The sequence below is a fragment of the Ceratocystis lukuohia genome, assembly GCF_044167205.1.
Source record: "Ceratocystis lukuohia strain C4212 chromosome Unknown Supercontig6_pilon, whole genome shotgun sequence".
In the NCBI taxonomy this organism is placed as follows: domain Eukaryota; kingdom Fungi; phylum Ascomycota; class Sordariomycetes; order Microascales; family Ceratocystidaceae; genus Ceratocystis; species Ceratocystis lukuohia.
The window spans coordinates 1,872,884-1,891,882 of NW_027263525.1; the positions used below are offsets into that span (position 1 = coordinate 1,872,884).

At 47.7% G+C, this 18,999-nt stretch overlaps 6 protein-coding genes across 6 annotated transcripts; 1 reads left to right on the plus strand and 5 right to left on the minus strand.

The window, feature by feature from the left end:
• Positions 1–1,061: 1,061 nt before the first annotated feature.
• Positions 1,062–3,580, minus strand: HOO65_060443 (Protein bimA; the record flags this gene model as incomplete). Its single annotated transcript, XM_071003698.1, has 2 exons — positions 1,062–1,133; positions 1,193–3,580. The coding sequence occupies 2 exons, from the start codon at positions 3,578–3,580 to the stop codon at positions 1,062–1,064; spliced, it is 2,460 nt and encodes an 819-aa protein (XP_070857793.1).
• Positions 3,581–5,048: 1,468 nt separating this feature from the next.
• On the plus strand, positions 5,049–5,546 carry HOO65_060444 (uncharacterized protein; the record flags this gene model as incomplete). Its single annotated transcript, XM_071001135.1, has 1 exon — positions 5,049–5,546. One exon carries the CDS (start codon positions 5,049–5,051, stop codon positions 5,544–5,546), a length of 498 nt encoding a protein of 165 aa, XP_070857794.1.
• Positions 5,547–5,671: 125 nt separating this feature from the next.
• On the minus strand, positions 5,672–6,441 carry HOO65_060445 (N-acetylglucosamine-induced protein 1; the record flags this gene model as incomplete). The annotated part of the gene is made up of 2 exons (XM_071004042.1): positions 5,672–6,186; positions 6,255–6,441. The coding sequence occupies 2 exons, from the start codon at positions 6,439–6,441 to the stop codon at positions 5,672–5,674; spliced, it is 702 nt and encodes a 233-aa protein (XP_070857795.1).
• Positions 6,442–7,056: 615 nt separating this feature from the next.
• On the minus strand, positions 7,057–10,208 carry HOO65_060446 (Phosphatidylinositol 4-kinase PIK1; the record flags this gene model as incomplete). Its single annotated transcript, XM_071003657.1, has 5 exons — positions 7,057–7,096; positions 7,155–7,359; positions 7,448–9,899; positions 10,051–10,121; positions 10,178–10,208. The coding sequence occupies 5 exons, from the start codon at positions 10,206–10,208 to the stop codon at positions 7,057–7,059; spliced, it is 2,799 nt and encodes a 932-aa protein (XP_070857796.1).
• A 1,517-nt stretch (positions 10,209–11,725) lies between these two features.
• HOO65_060447 (High-affinity methionine permease) lies at positions 11,726–14,008 on the minus strand (the record flags this gene model as incomplete). Its single annotated transcript, XM_071003729.1, has 9 exons — positions 11,726–11,743; positions 11,799–12,118; positions 12,211–12,405; positions 12,483–12,651; positions 12,730–13,103; positions 13,203–13,401; positions 13,485–13,546; positions 13,655–13,810; positions 13,867–14,008. 9 exons carry the CDS (start codon positions 14,006–14,008, stop codon positions 11,726–11,728), a joined length of 1,635 nt encoding a protein of 544 aa, XP_070857797.1.
• A 2,301-nt stretch (positions 14,009–16,309) lies between these two features.
• HOO65_060448 (uncharacterized protein) lies at positions 16,310–18,421 on the minus strand (the record flags this gene model as incomplete). The annotated part of the gene is made up of 3 exons (XM_071003753.1): positions 16,310–16,374; positions 16,619–16,807; positions 17,563–18,421. The coding sequence occupies 3 exons, from the start codon at positions 18,419–18,421 to the stop codon at positions 16,310–16,312; spliced, it is 1,113 nt and encodes a 370-aa protein (XP_070857798.1).
• Positions 18,422–18,999: the final 578 nt, after the last annotated feature.

Below are 18,999 nucleotides of genomic sequence, written 5' to 3' on the forward strand. Positions count from 1 at the left end.
ATGTACCAGGTTTAATAAAAAAACAGTACAAAGAAAATGCTGCGCTAAGCCAAGGAAGGCAATGTCTGTCTATGGTAGTTCTTGTGCGTTTTTCGTCTGAGATATCACAGTAAAGAATCATTTGAGAACCTTTGAGGACATCTCATGCGCCCTACGATCGAAATAAACTCTAGTTTAACACGCCCCCCCTCGTCACAACTAGGTATTCAAAAACACTGAAAGATTAAGGGCCTTCATTTTTCCTTATGCAAACTCAACTGTCGTGTTGATTAATCTCCAAGTTGGTCCAGCAACACCCTTTTCTACTCCCTCACCCACTATTATTATTCTAAGCCAATCAAAAATCGTTGCCAGCTCGAGATTGCCGTTTAGGGTGAAATTAAACGGCCAGCCTCGCGCTTTTTTCTAACACGTCAAACGTCATGTCTTCAAGTGAAGACGCGTCTTGTAGCTAATGTATTTTTAGATGACGCGACAGGGCACCAGGAGAAACAACAGTATGTGAGATAACGAATACGGTTGGCTTTTAGAGAAAAGCTAAACGGGCACCTGGCTTCTAGTTGAAATAAATTTGGTCGTGGCTCTCCGTCATCGTTGTATGATTATGATTTAACACACCACACGTCCATCAATATCTACAAGTTCAGTACACCTCAATACAAACATAAAACGCAGCCAATCATCATTAGGATAATAACTTTTGAGGCGTGACAAAGAAACTGACTCGTTTCTTCCAAGATCTATGAGGTATCAAAGGTATCTGTCCGTTTTTTGTGCAAGTATGCATATGCCTGTCTGGAACACAAGATATGCTCAGAATGAAAAGAAGAGGAAAAAAATGGGAACGCTGGGTATATGCATTGAGTGTGCAAATCAAAAAGAATGAAAACAGGCGAATGAGGAAAGCGTAAATGAAAACAAGAACCCAATAAAACAAACAACCAAATTGGATTCCATTTAACCACAAGTTGGCTACGTGGGCTGCGCCAAGATGGCCGTTGAGTATAACATTAAGAGTGTGTCGTAAAGTCCATTATTACGAGATTAACGTGTCGTTTTGTTCAAGCGATAGAATCATCCATTTGAATATCTTCCTCGAAAGTCTCGATTGCCTCCTTGATTTGTAGCGAAGCCTAGTAAGTGTTAGTGAAATGCGCAAAATTTACGTATGAATAAGCGTTTCTTCTCCTACCTTTGGATCAAGGGCCAAGGCGTTAGTAAAATGTCTGACTGCAAGTTGCTTCTGGTTGATATTCCTATACAGCTTGCCAAGGAGGAAATGAACCGGCGCTTCATCCGGAACCTGATCTTTGAGAATCAACAATTCTCTCCGGGCAGCATCCATCTCCCCAAGAGTCATCAGCGCGCGTGCCTTTTTGTACCTCGTGTCAGTAGCCTTAGGGAACAGTTCAGTGGCCTTGCTGTAGTATATCAGAGCTTCTGCCGCATTCTTTTGTTTCTCCAACGCAGTGCCAATGGCACACAGCAAGACAGGATTCGATGGGTTTATATTAGCTGCAATTTGGTAGTGCATGAAGGCACGCTCAAAGTTGCCCAGCTTCCGATAAACTTGGCCGATACCAAAGTATGCCTTGTAGTGACGACGATCGGCGGCAATGGCCTGTCGGTAAGCCGTAAGAGCTTTTTCATACTCTTCGTTGTCCATGTGCTCATGTCCTTGCAATGTAAATGCATAGGCAAACTTGGGGTTCAATTGAGTCGCACGCTTAAAGCATCGGAGCGCTTGCTCGTGATCCTGGGAAAGCGACCAGGCGTTCCCAAGAGAGCACCAGGCCTCAGGAGAATGCCAGGCCACGTCGATCAGTTCGTGAGCAAGAAATGAGAGATCAGTTTCCCGTTTGAGTTGCCACAGAATGGTAGAATACAATTCCATATCTTTCAGTCGAGTGGGAGCAATAGAGCGGAGCTTTCTAAAGCACTTTTCAGCCTCAATGAAAGCTGACTGCTCTAGTTGAGCCTTGCCTAAGTGTGACAGAACCCACGGTGTTTCTTGCTGGACTTTGGGAACAGTTTGGAAGGCATGTACCGCTTCCGGTGGACGGAACTGTGCAAGCTCGGAATAGCCAGTAGCAATTTTTCGGAGAAGTTCAAGAAGCCACTTCAATGATTCTTCAATCTTTAGTGTATCCACTTCGGTTGTTGCCTTGGGAGCAACCGCCGGTGCTGACTCTTTGTCTTTGGCTCCCCGCGAGCCTTCTGTCATCTCCACATCCATTATGTTTTCCTCAATTGGCTTGCGGTTACCACTAACAACCCGACCAACGCTTGCCCCGGTTCCATCCGGTCTTATCAGGCGTGAAATCGTAGGACGAGGCTTCTTCAGCTCTCTCGTAGCATTTGCGCCTGATGTCAAGGATGAGTTTGCCTTTGAGGCCGTTGGTCTGAACATGTTCAGACGTGCGCTTCTCCTTTGTGGTGCGGCTGGAGGATCATCTGAATGATTTGCTGCAGCGGAAGGTGGGCGAACAGGGTGTCCTGAGACCGTACGCTTCCGTTCCGCTGCAGTTGTAGCATACCTTGAACTAACAGGTGCCAAGGGTGCTTCGAAAACCTCTATTGGTTGCTCTGCTTTGTCCTGGGATCTAGTTGTTCGTTTCGTCGCTCCAAGACGGTACATCATCTTGGAAGGTGCCTCCGTGCCTCCCAAATCAGCGTTCCTCTCTCGTAATCGTCGGCTCGCAACGGAGGGCGCATCTAGATACGGGGCTCTTGAATTATCAGAAGATCCGTTTGAATTAGGCGGCGTCTCCAGGCCTTCAGAGTTTGATACGGCGATGGTATTGCTAGATGAAACACCAAGCTTCGAGCGCGCGGCGGCAATCTTTGACAAGAAGTCGCTGGTGCCATTCTCCGACTGGTAGACACCAAAGCTACTATCCGGTGGACGAATTCCAGTTTCAAAAGGATCGTGTGAGTCAGAGACGAGGCTCTTGGTGTTTTTCCGCGTGAGGACGTTATCATTTGGTTTTGAGTCGTCGACGTTAGGATCAAAACTCTGTATCAATGTGTCGGACATTCGAAATATGTTTTGCACCCGGACATTAACCCCCATATCGCAAAGAGCTGTGAAGGCGTCCCATTGCATCGGGTTCACCTTGAGAGACTCCTCAAAGCAGTACACCGCCTTTTTCTTGTCATCATATCCACGATACAATTTCCCGAGAAGACACAGGACAGAGCTTAGATCAGGATGAGGTGCCCTAATGGATGCGCTGTGCTGACCAATGCTGTTCCGTTGAACCACAACATTCCTGATTTTTTCGAGCGCATTGATGCCGTCTCGCCAGCGTTCTAGTTGCAAACAAGACTGTGCAAAGATCCAAGCCGAGCAGATATTTGTGCCTCGCGCAGCATGGCTTCTGCTTACTTCGTAGGCGCTGCGGAAGTCGGCATTGTGGTAATGGGCGAGGGCTAAAAGGTATGAGGAATCTGGTGATCTAGGGTCTTGGGCGCTGAGCTTCTCGGCAAAGAATAGGGCGTTCTCGTAGGAGAAGTTGTCCAGATGATAGTACACGACCTGGCGCAGACAGCCCGAGATGGCTGTGTTGGAGGGCGCCATGACGAAGTGAAAAGTGAAGCAAGATAGAAGTTTCAACGATGGACTAGCAGTCCCGAGCCATGAGGTGCAGTGTGATTAGGTCGGTATGATTCGGATCCCGATGAAGCGCAAGATGATGCAACGGATTTCGGCAAAAGATTACTGGGAATAATTACAGCGGATCGGAAAATCGTCGTGTTTGAGACCGTAAAAGCCTTTGATATGACGCTAGCCTGTCGAAGTCTGATAGAAGTCATCGCAAGTCAGTTAGTCCATATCTCAAACGATGAAGCATTGCTATTGTATTTTGGCGGCAAGATTCACGATCTCAAGTTGACTATGCGCTGCGGAGCGACATTACAAGAAATCGTACCTACCAACAAGTTGGGGGACAGAACTGGGAAGCAACAAAACAGGACGAAAAGGGACACGAACAAGAGTGATGCAGAGTATTGATGCCGGCAAATTAATGACGGTAGAGAGAGAAAAGATACGAGTAAAGCAAAGTGAAAAGAGAAAGAAGGAAATCAACAAACAGATATTCCAGGCAATACTGGAATGGCGACTAGTGCCGAGGAACTGGCGAGCAAAGAGGTTGATGAAATGAGGGTAAAAACGGATGAAGAGGAAGATAAAGAGGAAAGAAAAAAGTATGAAAGGGGGAAGGGGACACAGTGAGCCCAAACAATCAGAAAGCAAAGCACGATGATGGAGAAAAAAAAAAGAAAGTGGCGATGATGAAAAATAGTATGTAGGCTGGATTTGCTCAGTTCATGAAGATTAGGAAGGAGGGTTTATTGTTGGTGGGGTGCCTCACTATCAGCCTGTTGTTTTGGTAATTGCTTCAAAGGAGGACAAAACACGAAGAACAAAAGGAGATTTTAGATTTGGCACAGCCCATAAAAATGAAGGAGCAAAAGTGACCAAAGAGACAAGTACCTACACGATCACACAAAGATGTAGGCGAGAGAAGTAGAGCCCGATGCCTTCAATAGCAAGACATCCTCTCGTGAGTTTCTAGAACTTGGTAACATGAGAATAAAGGGAAACAAACAAAAGAAAACCACAATAGCGCTTGACGTCTCGGCGCGAAGTCAACAGGCGTTGCGTGAATTGTGTGACTGTGAGTTGCTGGTGCCAAAATGCCAGTTTCTCACATATGATTGGCTCAATTATTTTGCTTTGTTTGCACCTGTTGCCCTGGAAGCGAAACTTGTACCTGGCACAAAAAGTCAAAGCCAAAGTTGGCATGAGCTAGGAAGGCCCAAGTCTATTTTAGCCAGCACAATAACCCTAACCCCTGCTGGCTTAGTCAGTGTCACAAGTGTCTAGTACAAGGTGGCTCTTTGAACTGGAACGCACCCTTGGACTTCTTGTGGCTTCGACCACACGACCTATGGCATGAGAGTTACTCGGCGCTTACCACGTACTAGATCCGCCCTCATCGCCCTCCCTCCCATCTTTTTACCCATCCTCGCAGCTTGCCACTATGGCCCAAAAAGCAAAGAAAGACATGGCTAAGGCCAATATTAGCACACTCAAGAACCTGCATACGCTCTCTGCCATCTTCAATGGCCTCTTTCTTGCCTTGAGCCTCACACTATTTAAGAGGTCTCTGGTCTATTATGCAGTCCTCTCCACTCCAGCCTTCATCTGTCAGCTCGTTATGGAAAAGACCGGCCGTCCAACTTACGACCCAGCCACCCGTGCATTGCGCTCTCCCGGTTCCGATCTCTCGTCATCTGGCCTGATGGATTCTATGTTCGACACTATCTGGGTCACTTGGGGCTGCCTGGTTCTGGTCCTCATCTTTGGCAATGGTGCCTGGGTTATCTGGTCTTTGGTCCCAGCTTTTGCTTTGTACAAGGCCTATGGCCTGCTCTCAGCTGGTAGGGCCTTGATGGGTATGGGAAACCCTCAGCCCATGGGTGCTGACATGAACGACATGGCTCCCACGCAGAATCGCAAGCAGCGACGCAAGGCCTGAGCTGAAATTGGACCTAGAACAAACATCGAGATAGATGTTACACTAGAACATAGAAAATATGCTTGTCACTCCACGATTCTTTCCACTGATGCATGATCATGTAGATGCGTGAACACAACTAGATCCTATTTCTGGAGTGCCAACATGTGCGGGGTCACCACTCCGCCAGTCCACTCATTGATCAGCCCTTGATCGACATTTCTTAGTAGTACATGGACGTGGTCTAATGACCGGACACTCTGTAGGGCCGTCCAGTTCTTAAACCAAAGCACATTTTGATCGCCAACCTTTGCCCTAAACATTCTTTCAATGAAGGCATCCACAATTGCTCGGCTCCTCGGCGTCATATCTCCAATGACATTGTCTGTTTCAATCGGTGTCCGAGTCCACACGACAACATGCACGATACCTTGGTCTAAGGCATATGGCCATTCGTTGGTAAGGATACAATAGTCGCTTTCTTCTGAAAACGGGATATCGGACACAAAAGTAAATGGGGGTCGGCCCCAGGCTGCTGGTAAGCGATGGTATAGAAGGTACTCTATCACAGAGCCGTACACCTCTCGTGTGTCCTGGCCCCATTTCAAGTATCGTTTTAGCTCCGAAGGTGTTCGTTGTAGTCCATTGAGATCGTTTTGTTCTTCAGGGGCCATCGCGTCATATTAGCTACGTATCTGGCACGTGGCTTTCGTTTTAAGGCTAACCCACCTATATTAGCTCTAAGAGTTTCCCATGATAACATGGGGAACTCGGCATCGCTTCTGAATCTAAGCACCCAGCGGTCAGACTCTGTGAGTGTGATCTTGGTCATGTCGACGTCTGGTATCACATATCGCGGATCTGTATCGTCATTCACGGCCGAGATTGGGTATATGAGGGAGAGCGCGTTACCCATTGTGAAGCAAAATAAATTGGATACACGGGAAGCAATGATTGTTAGTACGAATAAGGCGGTAAGAAGGGAGTAAGTAGACGAGGGTGTATTATAGAGTTGTAGGCAGAGAGGCTAATGATTTTGCTAGGGAAGTTCGAGGCTACTTATACTTGTAAGCCAAGCACGGACGTTGGCATAGCAACTAGATCATCGTGTTGCACGGTGGAAACAACCTTGCCACGACATTCTTGAACATTGCGAAGTCTCATCTCAAGAAACGCTCTTTTATGTCCCTGCTGTCACACTTTGTTGTCTCAGAAGTAGGCTGATGGGGGGATTGGTGATAGGTTCTTGGGTTTATGGTGGGTTTGTAGAACTAGCCTCTCTATTCAATAACTCGTTTTAATGTTCATTATAACCACAATTCGTCAAGACACGTAATATTGTATGGGAAGAAAGGCACATGAATAGATGGATTTGACAGGAGAAAAACAGACGTTGGTGTGGTATAGTGTGTATGTAATGTATAAGTGTGTATCCCATTGTAGTGTGGACAGCCCAAAAAAGAAGACGAGAAAAAAACAACATGTAAGGAAGAGTAAAAAAAAGAACAGAGAAACGAAGGAAAGATACAGATCAGTAAATTCCCTGTGTTCGGTACTGAAACGTATCATATCTAGACCTCAATGTTAGCATCTATGCAAGTGATTCCTATAGATTCAGGCGAAACTTACAGACGGGTGTAATAACTGCCAACTGACTTGCCGATAATATCTGTCTCGACAAAGTTCTCTGCGGCCTCGGCACTCAGCTGCAGCTGGAATCGTTGCCGTAGTGCAGATGTGACAGGGCCTATCCCGACGGCAAAACACGGCATTTTGGACTCAGCGGCCATCATGGCTACTAGGTCAATGATATTGTCGGCTGAGCGACGTAGGGCTGTAGTCAAGATTAGTTAAAATCAGCTCTTTCGAAAAGAGAAAAAAAAAAGGGATGGGGGTGTCATGTGGCCCAGATCCAAACTTACCTTGGAAAGCTTGTTTACAAAGCTTCTTGTAGTCGGCAAAAGCCTTGCTTTCTAGCCCACCAAGAACGTCAACATATTCCTGGGTTAGCTTACAAGGTGCAGCCTCGAAGCCCATTGATCCAGGTGAGTTTGACAGCATAAAGCCAAAGTCAATGTGCACAATATGGCCTTCACTATCAATCAGGATATTTCCGTTGTGGCGATCCTTGAGCTGAAAGACATACGAAATCACACTATATGCTGCTAGTGATCGTTTAAAGGCATCAACGCCGGCTTTGTAAGCTTTACTTTTAGGTGGCCCAAAGACTTTGACGAAGTGGTCTTTCAAGGTAGCAATGCGACGTTTTGGAGAGGGCTCCATGGCTAGCGTCAGGCTGCGTTTAATTGAATGCACAGAGACGCCATTGGTGATTGTCTCGATCAGACCAGACGACTCGCCTGTGACCAGAATCTTCATGACCTTGACCCAGACCTTAATTTTAGCATCCACCCAGATCTTGTCGCAAGCACTGATGAGCTGACAGGCAAAGGCTTCTTGGCGAAGATCGGCGCCTGTCTTGATAATGACAGATACAAGATCCCAGTTCTTCATCCAGCCATACGGCGATGATTTTTGAATACGCGCCTTTTTAACTTGCCATGCTTCTCCAAAGACGGCTGCACTGGGGTCATCGCGGTCGCCCTTACCCTGAATACCACCCGTTTTAAAGTCGTTCTCCATTCGCGCCTCACCACGTGCCGTATCGGTGGGCTCGACTTCCTCATCGAGATCAGTCGGGGCATCTGAGGCTGACGGCACAACTGATTTGGCCATGATCGTATCAAATGTAGGGCCAGTTTCATCGTTGATGTCAAAACTCTGCTCTTCTAAGCTTTGCATGCTGGCAATAATCTTGGCACGAATGGCCTCAACCTCGTGCTTAGGCCGTTTGCGTGTGGTGATCTCCAGTTGCGCTAGCATTTGCGACGCTGTGCGCATATGTGTAGCAAGTGCAGAGAAATCAGGTTCGACACCATGGCCGCGCAAAACAGGAACAGGGAGCTGAGGTGGCGGCTGGGCATGCTTTTGCCTTGATGGGCTGCTGGAGCCAGATGTTGAGTTGTCGGACGATTGAGGCGTAGCCGGAATTTCGGCAATAACAGAGTTTGCGGCACTATTGGCTATGCGCCGTTGATTCCCGAAGAGACCTGAAACATCGTCACTAAAGCTACCACTCATTTGAGGCGTCCCTAGGTCGCCAGATGTCGGCTCAAAAACGCTGTCTAAAGCGGGTTCTTGTGTAGTGTTCACAATGGGTGTTCGGGGCGCTTCTGAAAGATCAAAGATACGCTTTTTAGAGCCGCTTTCAGTCATTAACTTCACGAGAAGTCTCTCATTGTCGGGGGTATCAGGATCAAAGGTGAAATCATCGCGAAGGATTTCAATCATCAAGAGGAAGGGAACCTTTTCAGCGCTATTCAGGACAGTAGATTCGGCAGGATTGATGCGTACAATACGGTGATGTTTGCTTCTTCCTGGAGACCCATTGACTAGCGTTGGTGGGCAAATGACAGGAATGTCGATCTCAGCGGGAAGATCCTGGGCAATAAGTGCAAGCTCGGCACGCAATGCGCTGAGACGAGCCGGTTTGGGCACGGCTACCAGACGATTCGATATATTTTCCAGGGCTGTCAGGAACTGTGTTTCACTGCGGAAGTAGTGCTGTCGCAGTAGGCGCGTCTTTTGTATACTCGAAAGCTCAATTGCTGTTCTTCTACTTTTCCCGAATGGGTCCCGATGAGTGTGACGACGATGAAGGGCGTTTATACCTGAGCTCATAGCAATGCTGGCTGATAAAGGCGTAGAGGGGCGTGGGGGCTGGGGTGAGCGAAGGTCCCCCATGAGAGGAAGCGACGACGTACTAAAACGAGCTTCTTTTAATGCCAATTCAAGGCGTTCACCCGGTTTACGAGAAGTAGTGGTAGGGGATGGATTGTCATTGTTCGGAGCAGTAGGTGTTTCTCGGCCAGGTGTATCAAGAGCTAGGGACTCAGAGATAGATGGCCTCCTCGCTGTCCCTGGCAGAGTGAGAGCACTATCTGATGGACTTGTGACTCGAGGTAGCCCATGCCGCCTAGACCGAGGGCTAGCGGGCTTTGTGGTTGCGGACTTTGTGATGGTGGTTGGCTCGCGGGTTTCAGCAGGTTCACCCTTTGGAGGCTTTCTAGCTTGGGCTACAGCCAGGGGCCCGGCCCATTGTGGCAAGATTGGAACAGCTACGCTGGCTAGCACAAAGCTCGATAGCACACTGACAGGAAGGATGTTTTCGCGAATTTTTTCGTAACGGGCAGCATCAGGAAGGCCAAATACAATATGTTGGACCTTGTTGTATACTCGGCGACAAGTCTGGAAAGCATCGGATTGGGGATTTGAGGAGAGGTCGTGGAGGTATGTTTGAAACAGCCAAAACGTCTAGAGATTATCAACTTAGGGCATTAGTAAACACGCAGGCCAAAAGGAGAAAAGAAAAAGGGTTATGATTTGGGGGAAGGGCGGGGAGAGAGAGAAGAGAAGGGGTTTGAAGAGAGAAGGAGAGAATAAAAGACAACAGGGCAAGGCATACCAGAAGGGCCGCAGTCACTGACTCCTCACAAAGATCCAGCAGGAACTCCTCGAGCGCCATAGACTCATTGTCTAGACTAATTATCAGATGGCATATCTGCGGCAAGAAGAATTCAATGTCCTCGTACGGAAACTGGCGGAGTTTGTTGCAGAGAACATAGTTGATCCCAATGTGATCGGCGTACCGGCTAGACGATGGAGAGAAGCAATGAGTAAGCAAGACGGAATTTTGATGGCAGGTGACGAGCAATGCAAAAAGGATATCTAGAAAGTAGGACATACGTCAAGTATGATACGGGAAGGAACGGGTTCGAATTGAACACGTCCGACTCGATGAAGCGCTGCAACAAGGTCCACGACATTTTGCGCGGTGGTGATTATGATGACCAGCGGGTGAAGACGAAAGTAGCGGCTTTTCTATGGTAGCAGATATATGTCGAATTGATGCGCGTAGTATTATAATACAAGAGAAGGGATCAAGAAGGGCAGGTGCATAGAGTATGCTGGCGATATTTTGGACGGAACGGGGATCAGCAGGCCGGAAGGTAGCTCGTGATGATATGAGAATGAGCGTGAATATCAACGTGAAGAGGGTATCCTCAAGGCCGGTTCGGATGGATAGCTATCGATTAGACTTTGACAGTAGCCAATCAAATCTGGAACGAATGATGTAAGAATCGGCGGCGCCTCGGACTCAAGAAAAAAGGAGCAAAGCTAGAACGAGAAGAAGGTGAATAGACTTAGCCAAGTTTGGAGGCTAAGTCTCTGAGGATGTATGTGTTCGATAGTTGGCTTATAGTGGATGGATGGTGTTCCCCAGGAAAACCTGCTGTCGAGAAATTATATGCACGATAGCGTAAAGCAATCAGGAGCCTGACTCTAGAAGCAAAATATAGAAGAAAGAAAGAAAACAAAATGGCCGACACAAGGAAAAGAAGCTCAAAAAGAGAGAAGTTGTTAATGCGAAGCTTGTCTGGCCTTGTCTTGTCACCGTTGGCGACGTTATGAAACAACAAAGTGGCTCTAAAATTGTGGTAAGAAGCAGCAAGGTACAACAACTTAGCAATACATGACGGACGGGCGAATGAGAGAAGAAAGATGACAGAGAGAAAGAGGCTGCTGTGATGTCGAGAAACGCAAGCGAGCAGAACACACAATGGAGGGGAGCTAGCAGGAGAGCAGACGTCTTGTTAGAGGCTATCGCGAAGACACCGAGCAAAAATCAAAGAAAAAGCCGGCAATTGGCAGTGGATAAATCAGGGATCTAGAGGCTAGCTAGCCTGCTTTTTGTCTCCAATTTCAGCTCCCTGGCTGGCCCTGTTGGCTTCATCACCATCTACAATAGCAGTAGTAGACAAAATGGCCACTAAGGTTTCTGATGGGGATCCAAGCTCTGAAGCTTAATTATGGCAGATATGGCCAGCTGACAGCAGCTGTCTTAGCACAGTAAGAAAGACATGATAATTGAATAATTCATAAGCATTAACCCTAAAAACAGAACACTGAACCCATAGTAATCTTCCCCTACCCTCACGACTCAAAGCTGTGCACGGCTATCTGTTGTCCGTTGACTTTGATCTTGTCAATCCTGGAAATTATGCATGGATTTCTTGGCCTTTTTTCTGTGGCGAAGACCACCGGGTCGTGAATGCTAGCAAAAAAAAAAAATCTTGCTGTTAGCTCTTTGTCTCAAACTGCTGGTCATAGTATGTCTGCTCGCAGGCTAGGGACCTAAGGGACTTGACTTACATGATAGCGCACCCGTTCGCTGCCATCGTGCATAACCTCGATCTCATGCTGCACGTGGTAACCAAGCAACGGCATGACTTTGGCCCACACAAGCCAATACGCGGCACCGACGAACAGCATGCCTGTTCCAAGCGTGGGAACAACCCAATACGGGATCTCTCCCAGGTCCTTATTGGGAACAAACGGCACGCCTAGTGTGAACAGGAGAGACAGCACATAGAACATGGTGACGGGCGGGTAGTTTCGGAAGGTCGTGCGGGACTTGGCCCATTCTTCGCTGGGGGTCCAGGTGAGATACAGGAGACCGATGGCGAGGAAGACTATGTGTTTATACATGTAAGCATGCCGCATTTATCTTGCAATTTGTATGTGTCCTTTCGGAAACGGTGGCATTTGACTCGAGTTGACCTACGCTTGATCCAGTTGTCGCTGTATGTAAAAATGTTCGTCATAAAAGTGTATGTATCGGGTTTTGACAATCCGAGAATCAACACTACAGAGAAGAACCAGTGCAGCAGGATAGCCGTGGATGGGGCCTGGGACGGCCAATCACTGGAAAAGAAGCGGGAGAAGGGCAATATTCCCTGCTTGGCTAGTTCTTGCTTGACTATAAAAGATGCGTCAGTAACAAGCTAGACCGGCAATCCTGGCCTGCTGAATTTGAAGAAAACGCTCTCCCCTTACCTCGAGGCATGGCAAAGATCTGGGCAAAAATGTTGCCCATGGCAGAAATAGACAAGAAAGCCGGCATGACCTTGGAGGTGAAAGTGTTGTCGCCATATACACTCTTGAAGAAATCGGGAGCCAGAACGATTCCCTCTTCAGACATGGTGTCCCTTTGGAATACGGCGAACTGTGTGTGAGAGTTTTGAGGTCAGCATGACGGACGCAGCAGATCCATGGAAGATTAGACTAGGGTAAGTTGACTTACGTAGGCAATGTTGGCTAAGACGTAGAATGTCATGACAATAATGGTGGCTATGGGAGCTGCTCGCTTGAGCGTTCTCTCTGGGTTCCTGACTTCGGTTAGCACGTAGTTGGCGTTCTCCCAACCACTGTACGAATAGAGCACCTGTAGCAGTGCATTGGCATAGCCAGCTGCTGTGGCACTGGTGTCCGCGTCAGGATCTGCCAAGGTGCCGCCATCGAATGAGGAGAAGTTTCGGGGATCGAGTTCGCGATGTCCGGCAAGAGCAGCAAAGCCGGAGCAGATGACGAAGAGGAGGAGGAGTAGTTTGAAGGCTCCCAAGACGTTACCGATATAAATTCCCGTGTGAGGCATAAAGGCGTGGATGCAGCTGACGACTTATGGAGGCGTTGAGCTATTAGTAACCGGGTAGACAAGAATAGAAGAAGAGAGGGGAAGGAGGGAAGTGACAAAGTATGTCGGTGCTCGGGACTTACCAGTGACAATCCCTACGGATATCCCGCGGTTCGTCCAGCTGCCAACCTTTGCACTGTCAATCTCCGTATTGCTAGCGGCAGCAACTAGAACATAGCTACTGAAGCTGACGGAGTTGGCAGTGGACACAGCAAACAAAACAAACTGAACGGCAAACATGCAGGTGGCCAAATAAGCTGGCTTTCGGTAGACTCGCTCAAGCTAGCATCGAATAGAGCAAAGATACATGTCAGATGGGTGGCCTATGGGACAATGGATAGAGGATACAAAATATCCTTTCTTACATAAACTTTCTCACCACCAGATCGTGGCAGCGCTGTACCAAACTCGAGATACATAAAAAGACCTGTATTCGGTTGATTCGTCAGATATCGAATTAAGTTCAAGCTTAACTTTGACACTCAAGAAACTCGGAGAAAACGACATGATAGCCGTGTCGTGCATTGCAACATACCAGCCAGGGTCATTAAGGCGCCGAGCACCCAGAATATCAACGAAGCACCGACGCTTTTAGTGCCCTTGATGACTGATGCTGGGTTGCTAAAGATACCCGTGCCCACCATCCGGTTGACGATAAGCAGTGCGGTAGACATGACGCCTAGCTTGCGGTCTATCAAGTATAACGAGTCAGCGTAAGACATATAGAGAAGCATTTTGCTATACTACCTTCTGGAATTCTAAACACATCGAAATCATCCCCGTTATCATCTTCCCTGTTGTCCTCTACGCCTGCTGGCACTGAGTGGTCTGTGTCGAGGGGGATATAGTTTGGGGCACAAGGCCGTAGGTGAATTGCCGACTCAGCCATTTTCTCCTAGACAGGCGCTTGGGCGGTATATCACGAGTGTAATATTGCAGCTTTAGCCAGAAGAGGGGAGCATGAGGCAAGGTAAAGGTGAAGGGGGAGATAGATGATGCGCTATAAGACGAGACGCACACTAAGAAGCGAGAGAAGAGGAAGGAAATGTGACTTTAGCGATGCTAGAACAAGGCCACACAGTACTGTGAGGCATAGAACGAGAAGGGAAGAAGAAAGAGAAGAAGGTGAAAGGGTCAGAAATAATGCAAAACGAGAAACAGAGAGAAACGCTCATAAGCACAGTGTGTACGTGTGAGTGAGCGCGCGTGGCTATGCCCCGCTTAAGTACTACAACAGCTAGCAGCAGAGCATACGACCTAACGCTATAGGAAAGTAGAGCAGAGCACAGCTGGAAGACTTTCTTGTTGGTGCAGGCTACACTTCAGATGGCTAGCTTGACGGGCGTATGTTTGCGTTGTTGGCCATCCCGCAAAGTATAAGCTATAGAAATAGGTCAGCCTAATCTCTAGCATCCTAGACCGCGTTCCTACATGCTAGACTCATCTTCTCTTGACCTTCCTTTCCCAGGCTTGGGTCGGGATAAGTGAGCATTTCCCCCACACTCGGCCTGCCTCTCGTATCCCGAGAGAACGAGAGGCAGGCGATCCTTCTTTCCTTCTCTTGCTCGCCCGGTGTCATAAGCTTACGGGCGAGGAAAGGGCAGGACGAGAGATAACAAGGAGCGGAAAAAACTCGCCAGCGGCCAGGCGCAACTGGTGATGACTAGAGGAGAATAGAATTGGAGTTTGAGCTTGCGCACATGTCCTCTACCCCGGCTAGTGACATCATATAGAGACTGAGTATGACTGGCAAGAAGAGCGAGACAATAGGGCGGGCACTGACAAGCGGCAAGTCCAATACGGTCGCTGTAGCTGGGCGAACTTGTTTATAGGCGCAGCGGGGAATGGGGAAATGAGGAGGGGGGCTATACTAGGAGGAGAAAGACAACTAAGAATGATGTGTTAACTGTTGACAGTTGATAGAACAGCCTCCATAGCCGCGAAATTGATGGTCTGCAGTGGGCTGGCAGGCTGGCAGGCTGGGAACTCCCTCCTCCTCCTCCTCCCTTACACCACAGCACGGCTGTAGCGAAGGTGGGACATGTTTCAAACATTTTGCCCTGAAAAATAGTGCGCACTAGCATAGCCTGACCAGACCTGCATCAAACCGTCAAATCTCCCCTTCTCATCCATGTCTTGATATGACATTCCTCGTTCTTTTTCTTTTTCTTTTTCTGTTAGGTCTTGGCGAGCTCCTGATAACGATGTCAACAGCAAGCACTATATAGGCCTGGAAAGGACAACGGGGTTAGAAACAGATAGACGAGAGGGCCTTGGTGTTATTTTTGGTAAGTAGAAGCCTTTTGCCTCACACTAGCCGGGCGTTTATGGTTTCCCTCGTTTCTCACTTTGGGCCCCCCCAGCTTCAACCTTGGCTTGGCATATGCAGGCAAGGACAAGGGAATAGGTCAGCCATCTGCAAGACAAATAATGCTGCAGATAATATTCCTGCTTCCTGCTTCCTGCTTCCTGCTGGGGAGCTGAGAGTGCAAAGATAGCAGGTACTGATAGCAGAAAAGATATGGCGAAGAGAGATAGCAAAGGAGAGAAGAGAGAGAAAATGGCGAAAAGACGAAGAGATGAAAAGGCTGTGCCTGCGCCTACTATGTATTAGAACACTAGCTGTGCACTTCAATCTGTCAAATGGGCCGTGGCCAGGGCGGCTTTCAACGTCCTTATACTGAGATTTGGGGAGCTACCGTGTTTTCTGAGACAGCAAACGAGAAAGTCAGCTCCCGATACAAGAATATTCCGAGGTCAGATAAAAAAACTCTATTTCTCGTTCTCAGAGATACAGCGAGAAATGGGCATGCATGACATCATCTCGACCGACTCTTGTAATATGGACTGGCGGTTGGCTTGGTATCAGGGCCTTCAAGCCCCTTTCCCCGCCTTTCGCCCTATCTCTCACTTAATTCCGCGCTGTGTAATCCTGCGTGTGGTAGCCTTCTTGTCTTGTCTTCTTTCCTTCATCTCTCTGTCCCCTTATATTTACATTCTTATTGGTACTAGTATTACATACGTAGTTTACTTGGCGGCCCCACCCTGTTCCCATTGTCCCTGATATGCTCCCGTCCTTCATCCTAATAACCTAGCTTAGCCTGACCTAGCTCTCACCTGCTTCCTTGCTTTATTTTAGCCCTCTGCACTTGTGTCACTCACGTGAGAATATGGAATGTGCCTGGACGTCCTAATCCCTGGCGCGCCATTTTACTCCGGATTTGCTCAATCTCTTCTCTTTGCTCTCGTCTTGCTCTGAGGAGTTTATTCCACCGTTTTATAAATTGAAGTTGATCTGGAAGAAAAAAGAAAATAGGGGAGAAGAGATGGCGAGGTTAGCAATGGCTTATTTTATGTTGGTTCTGAGTTGATAGAAGAGTGGCCAGAGTGGGTGGGATAAGGGGTGAGACCGTCCGTCTATTCACTCGTACATGCGGGTACGCAGATATAAACTGTATCGATAAAAAAAGGCGGCAGTAGTGGCGGACGAAAAACTTACCCGTATTGTTTTCAAACTCTATCACCACAGATCGGTAGCTTGTAAAGTTGTCCTGTTCGTCGGGGTTGATACCATGACCAAGCAGTTCGAGACCTGCTGGTAACTCCGTTCGTTTGTAGATATTGCCCATGACTCCCGTTCGGGACCGAGTCAGATATCTCAAATCATATTGGCGTGCTTTAAGCTTGACTATGCATGGTTCAGCGGGGTCGGAGGTCATTAAAATGTCATCTGTGACTGCGAAAGTGAGAAGGGAGAAAGTTAGAAGAGAAAAAGGTTAGTGGCTACGCTACTGGCAGCCTGGAACTGACTGGCGAGTTATGACATAAATAGCCATTTGAAAGACTCGCCAAGAAAGAAATTCAACTTACTATAACACATGAAAAAACCTTCTGTCCGGGATAGGAAGATTACTAGTTTTGACGAGTTGGGCGTTGTCTTGTCACGCATTGGCCCTGAAAGGATTGTGCCATTGCTTATGACAGAGCCGCCCGAGCCTTCTAGTCTCCGTTGCGTTCGAGGCTCATGCCAAAGTTGCAATCGTAGGTTGCCGCTAAATGTTTCTCTAGACGAGCCTCGGGTTCGAATAATTTCCAAGGACCGGATTGATGGAATACTGAGCTCAACATTTTCCCTAGTGAGACTTCCTTGGAAATCAAGGAGATCTGAACATGGCGTTAATAAATGAAGCTTCCTTGATATTTTTGGTCTCCTCTTACCGTCTGTCTTGTGAAATTTTATAAACCACCGCGGCACCACTTGAGCATTATTGTCGGCATCGTGTCTATCGTAGACAGAAATGACATTGGTATCATGTGATGAGTACGCATAATAAGGGATTATACTGGCTTTCTTTTCGGAGACTACAAAAGACCACATGTTAGTGCCCAACGGTGAATGTTTTGTCTTGTTTCTCAGCCAATTCCTGTTCTATTGCAACTTACCTAGCTGAGACTCCGCATATAACGCAATTTTAATATATAATCGGATCTGCTTTCGAGCCTCATCGTGAAACACTCGGAGCACCCCTTCATGGTATTCTCCCCCAGGTTTTGACGCAAGCATGAGTGCCCGATGCGGGCTGTCGTATATCAACTGCTCTCCAGGAGCTTCGGATTCCCGGACAATACTATCTCCAGAGGAAAAGGAGCCTTGACTATCATTGACAGGAATAGGAAACATGGAGTCTGGGGGTTGTCCGGGAGGATAGCCCCCAATTTCAATCACAGGGATTTTGTCTTCAGGCGCGGTATCCCGAGGGGGCCAGTCCTGGAGCCCTGAGAGGGGTGCTTTGTTGTGATTATTCTGGGATTCATTTTGGTGTAGACTACCATCACGGTAGTGAATATTGACGGTTACTGTATCTTTGCCACTAGTAGGTTCCCGGCCCGATCCGTATATATGGCGACCGTTCCGGCCCTGTTCCGGCGCATACCTAATGCTGGCGAAGTTGTGACTGACCATAGACCCGTAGTCCTCCTTGGGGGGGCTCGATCGGGAGGGTGGATCTTGGGAAGTTTTAGAGGACTGGCAACGATCAGAGTGCGGAGGAGAAGGGCCGAGGGTGTCATCCATACGCCGTTTTCCTTTGTCTCTAGGTGGGCTGGCGGGAGGAGGTTCTTGGGATGGAGGGTCATCTGTAACCTTTTTCCAGTAGTAGGTGTTTCCGCTAGAGTCTTGGAAGTAGCCTTCGTCTTCAAGCATCGACGTTTCTGCCATGATATCGAGAGAAAAGTTAGACATGATACGGTTCAGACGCTCTCCGTCTGGATCTGGAGAGTGCGTGTGGGACTGGCTCTGCATAGTGGTGAGAGAAAATGAGTAGAAGAAATAGAGAGAAAAGTAACAAGAGGAGCAAGAGGGATGGGGAAAGCTAGGGAAGTGTTGTAGATGTTATGTTATCGCTTTATTAATAAATAACGACGTAGATTCAATCAACTCTATAAAAATCAAAGAAAAAGCCACACCAGCGTTACCAGTGTGAATCAGCAGTCTATGAAACTTGCCGACACGGAGATGAAGAAGCAGCAGGCGGGGAAAAAAAAATGAAGAAGAAAATAAAGGGAAGAGTCTAGATTCGTAGAAAAAGTCAGACTGGAAATTGCTGAAGTTATACCTGCAATTACTACATGTGACAAGGCATCTGTCTCTGTTTCCTCTCTCTTTCCTCTCTCTTCTCATGTTCTTTCCCTCTTAGCCCTGATTGACCCCTCTTCTCGACTCTTGCCTTTGCACTCTCCAACCTTCCTTTTATAATATGCAAGCATGCCCATTTGGGCTACCTGATACTGTGGGTGGGCTATGGGGTAAAAGATGTTCAAGACAGAACCAATAGGTGTAGCAAGTAACTTTGATCAGTAGATGCCTGCAAGATAAGGAGA